Source organism: Terrapene carolina, unplaced genomic scaffold (genome assembly GCF_002925995.2).
Source record: "Terrapene carolina triunguis isolate 2854851 unplaced genomic scaffold, T_m_triunguis-2.0 Scaffold404, whole genome shotgun sequence".
Taxonomy (NCBI): Eukaryota; Metazoa; Chordata; order Testudines; family Emydidae; genus Terrapene; species Terrapene triunguis.
Window position 1 is genome coordinate 151,363 of NW_020664755.1, and position 4,909 is coordinate 156,271.

General features: G+C 61.4%; 1 protein-coding gene across 1 annotated transcript in view; it reads right to left on the reverse strand.

Annotated features, from left to right (window-relative positions):
* The window catches only part of LOC112113551 (breast cancer anti-estrogen resistance protein 3-like), a 10,149-nt gene extending 9,610 nt beyond the window's left edge, over nucleotides 1–539 (reverse strand). The window contains exon 1 of the mRNA XM_026658171.2: nucleotides 390–539. Coding sequence (XP_026513956.1) covers nucleotides 390–539 — 150 coding nt within the window. The remainder of the gene's footprint in view (nucleotides 1–389) is intronic.
* Between the last annotated feature and the right edge of the window lie 4,370 nt (nucleotides 540–4,909).

Here is a 4,909-nt window from a genome sequence, read left to right on the forward strand (position 1 = left end):
AGAGCAGGGAGGGGGCTGGGAGTCAGGACTCCTGGGTTCCATCCCTGGCTCTGGGAGGGGAGTGGGGTCTAGTAGTTAGAGCAGTGAGGAGGCTGGGAGTCAGGACTCCTGGGTTCCATCCCTGGCTCTGTCACTGACTTTCTGTGTGACCTTGGCCAAGTCACATCCCCTCCCTGCACCTCTGGCTTCCCCTCCGTAAAACAGGGATACCGAGCCTCCCGGGCAGCGGGACTGAGCTCCATGGGGCAGGGCCTCTCTCTGGATCTATGCAGCATCCAGGGCAATGAGGCCTGACCTCAGCTGGGGCCTCGGAGCACTACCATAATACACCTAATAGATGAGATCGGAGCACTACCATAATACACCTAATAGATGGGAATCGTGGGTACCTCCCGTGGCAGGCAGCCATGGTACCACGCGTGGCTCCGCAGCTCGTCGGTGCTGAGCTTCAGCTCCTCCTCCAGCTCCTTCCTGAGCGACTCCTTGGCCAACTCCATGGTCACCTGGGGCGACGAAAGGTCAAAGGTCAGCAGCAACATCTTCCTCCCAGCAACTGGTTTGGTGCCCCCACCCTCCCGGACTCTGACCTCCCGGCCCATCCCCCCCAGACCCACGCAGCAGCCTGACCTGTCGCAGCCTCTGACCTCAGGACAGGGCAGTTTCCTACCAGGGTCAGAGAGCAGACAAGGATCTCCCCCCGCCCTCCCCCACTGCCTTGAGGACTTTGCCCCCTACTCCTGCTGGTCATCCATTAACCGCTTCTCTGCCTGATCCATTAGCACAACAGGCGCTAGTCATTCCATAGGGCTGAATCAGCATGACCCGGTGCCAATGGGAACCCCAAGGCGCAGGCCTGCTGGGTCGCCGCCGGTGCCAGTGCCACTTTCACATCCCCAGTGTGCATTACAACAGCACCCAGAGCCTTCACCCGAGATCAGGGCCTGCTGTGCCAGGCGCTGCACAGACACACAGCGAGACACAGGCCCTGCCCCAGCTGAGATCAGGGCCCCGTTCTGCCGGGCGCTGCACAGACACATGGAGAGACAGGCCCTGTCCCAGCTGAGATCAGGGCCCATTGTGCCAGGCGCTACACAGACACAGCAAGAGACGGCCCCTGCCCCCGCTGAGATCTGGGTCCCGTTGTGCCGGGCGCTGCACACAATGAGAAATAGACAAAATGGTAGATTCCAGGCTAACAATTCTTCCTCTCGCTTTGTGTCCTTATACTGTGAGCTCTTCGGGGCAGAGACGCTCTCCCTCTGCCTGAGCAGCATGGCAGGGGCACCCCCAATCTCAACTGGGGCCTGCGCAGCACCCAGCCCGATGGTGGGGTGGGGGCAGGGGGAGCCGATCCCGGGCGGGGCCTCGAGACCAGGGGTTCTCAACCTTTTCCTTTCTGACGCCTCCCCAGCACGCTACAAAAACGCCACGGCCCAGCTGTGCCACAACAACTGATGTTCTGCATCTAAAAGCCAGGCCGGCGTTACGGGGCAGCAAGCCGGGCAACTGCCTGGGGCCCCTTGCCACAGGGGGCCCCGCAAAGCTAAGTTGCTCAGGCTTCAGCCCCGGGTGGCGGGGCTTGGGGCCCTGGGCTGCACTCCTGTGCGGCAGGGCTTTGGCTTTCTGCCCTGGGCCCTAGCGAGTCTAATGCCAGATGTGCTTGGCGGACCCCCTGAAGCCTGCACGCGGCCCCCCCCCAAGGGGCCCCGGGCCCCTGGGTGAGAACCACTGCTCTAAACTCGACTGTAATATCACCACTAACGTTCGTGCCGGTGGCTTTGAGGGTGACGCTGTGCAAAGAGGCTGAGGAAGAGGGGAAGGCGATAAGAAGCGGGCGTGGAAAGAGCAAAGTGCCAAAAGCAGCCGTGGCATGTAACCCTCTCGGATCCCTTTACCCTGCGAGGAGCCTGCCTGTTCACCCGCCTCCGGAGGAGTCTAGTCTAGTCCTCGGGATCAGATCCTCCTGTCCCAACGGTGGCTCCTCCGGACTGTCTGCTCGGGGCGGGATCCTTCCGGTTCACGCAGCTCCTTGCCTAGGCAGGTTATCAGACGCCGAGCACACCTTGGGATGCCTGGGCGCTGAGTCAGCGGCACTGGGATCCCGCCAGCAGGCCGGAAGTGCTCCAGCCCAGTGAGCGGGCCCCGTGGTGCAGCTCCAACCGGCTGGCATGCAAGAGTCCTCAACGCAGGGGACAGGGCCGTTCAAGACGAGTCTGCACTCCTGCTTACAGAGGAGAGGGAGAGGGAACTGCAGGAGCTGGGGGTTTGCCCTGCAGCCAGCTTGCACCCCACAAGATCACTGCACCCTGGTTGGGTATGTGCCTCAGTTTCCCTTCCTCCTGCACCCTGGTGGGACTCAGCGACCATGCAACTGGGAACAGAATGCAGGAGTCCTGCTTCCCAGCCCGCCTGGCACTCTCCTTCCAGAGCTAGGACTCCTGGGTTCTAATCCAGTCTCCCCACCACACCAACCACTAGACTCCACTCCCCTCCCAGAGCCTGGTTGATTCACCTTACTGAACAGACAGCATTCACCTTCAGCCTTGGATCCAGGATCCCCACGTCCCTCTAGTCCTTTTCTAGGGCTCCGGTCACCCTCGGATCAGGACCCCCTGCTAGCCTTGCTCCTGGGCGCCTGCCCCAGCTCCTGCCCCAGCCCCCACAAGCAGCTACCCTGTGCAGAGCCCCCCTTCTCCTCCACCCACCCCGGACTGCCCCAGCCTCTTCTCAACCGACACTGACTTCAAGCTTCTACTTACGGAGACCCCCAATAAGTCACATGACTCTTCATAGCTGTGGTCCCTAAAGTCAGGGGCTGCGCCTTGGGGCTCTGAGTCACATGCTCCCTACAGCACCTCTTGCTGGGAGGGGCTGGGACTGGAGTGGCCAGGAGCTCCTCCACAGCCAGCGCTCCTGCCCCACTCCCCACAGTGCCCCCTGCTGGGAGAGGCCAGGGCTGGGGTAGCTGGGAGCTCCCCCCACAGCCAGCGCTGCTGCCCCGCTCCCCACAGCGCCCCCTGCTGGGAGAGGCCAGGGCTAGGGTAGCCTACATTTCCTACAATGGTACTTCTACAACAGAGGCGGCAGAGGGATCCCAAATTCCGTGGGTCACAAACTGAGACTCTGAGCTCCTTGTGCTGCTGCCACGTGGCTCACCCAGCCCCTTTGGCCCCAAACGCCGTCCTTCCCTGTGGCCTGGGTGTGTCTCCGTATCCCGGCACCGCCCTGCCCAACCAGCTGCTGTGCCGCGACGGGAACCCTAGAGCAGTGGTTCTCAATTGGGGGGGCCACAAGCAGGTTTCAGGGGGGGGCCGCCAAAACAAACCAGAGAGGGGCCAGCGTTAGACTCGCTGGGGCCCAGGGCAGGAAGCCGAAGTCCGAGCCCCACCACCTGGGGCTGAAGCCAAAGCCCGAGCGACTTAGCTTCACGGGGGGACCCCTGTGGCGTGGGTCCCTGGGCAATTACCCTGCTTGCTACCCCCTAACGCCGGCCCTGGCTTTTAATCTACTGGATATGCAGAAAACCAGATGTTGTGACACAGGTGGGCCATGGAATTTGTACAGCATGGGGAGGGGGGAGGGGGGAGGGGCTCAGAAAGAAAAAGGTTGAGAAGCTCCGCCTAGGCTTAGAGTATCGATGCACCCGCGGGTGCCACACCCAAGCTGGAAGGACCCTCTGCCCCCGTTAGACGACATGAGACAGCCGCCGATTGGGATTCTGATCTAGAGCCGCCTCGCAGGGGACTAGATGCCTGCAAAGCCTGTTTGCCTAGAATACAATTAACAAGGACAGGCCCAGCCGGCACAGGGGTCCTGCTGGGCGAAAGAGGAGCCGTTGCAGTTTAACTCGCTTCCTCAGCCTGACAAGCGAGGGGCCCAAAATGATCAGGGCGTGGAGGCATGCCCCAGATGACCCCGGCAGGTGACCCACGCTCCCTGCTGCAGAAGGTGGCAAATCCCGTCACTTCCCAGGTCCCTGCCAATCTGGGCCGGGGGGAAATTCCTGCCCGACCCCAGATCTGCCGATCAGTTTGACCCTGAACAGGTGAGCAAGACCCACCAGCCAGACATCTCTGGCCCCCCTCAGAGCACCGGTCCCCGTGGTGTCCCATCTCCAGCTGTGGAGTGCTGCAGCATGGGCCACCCGCCCAGCTCTGGCATCAGCCAAGTTCTACCTCCAGCCCTGAGCCCACTCAGCGGGCATTTTGCAGCTGATGTCAACCGGTCTAGGATCAGGCCCTGAGCGTGGGCAGCGGTCCGTTCTCTTGACTCCCCGCCCCACGCGTTCGCTACCCGACCGTCCACACCACTCACACGTGGGACCGGGAGGGAGCATTTGCCCAAACATGTGGCACAATGGGCTACAATTTACGACCCCACGGTGCTTATTTGGCTCTCAGGCTGTCCCTGCAGACCTAAAGGACAGCGACTCACCCCCTGGGCCATAATTTGGGCCCTAGCTTAGGTCTTGGGAGACCCAGGTTCTAATCCCTGCTCTGCCGCAGACTCCCAGGGTGACCTTCAGCAAGTCACGTAGCCTCTCTGAGCCTCAGTTTCCCCATTTGTACAACGGGAATACCAGCAGTGCCCTGCCTCAGATGGGGGTTGAGAGGATAAATATATTAAAGACCGCGAAGGGCTTTGAGATCTGCTTGTGAAAAGCGCCGTGGAAGAGCTGCTTCCTTTGATCCTTGCAGCAGAGCTGCCAAGACAAAATTCCTGCCAAGGTCAGGGACCGGCCCCCGTCTACAGAAGGGCTGAGCCCTCTACACCGGAGCCAGCCAGCGCGACTGCCCAGCTCGGTAGATCACAAGCCCAGATCTGAGGTGACCTCCCCCGTGGCTAATTCCCCTCGCCGTGAAAAATGTGATTCTTATTTGCAGCGTGAATTGGTCTGGCCTCAGCTTCC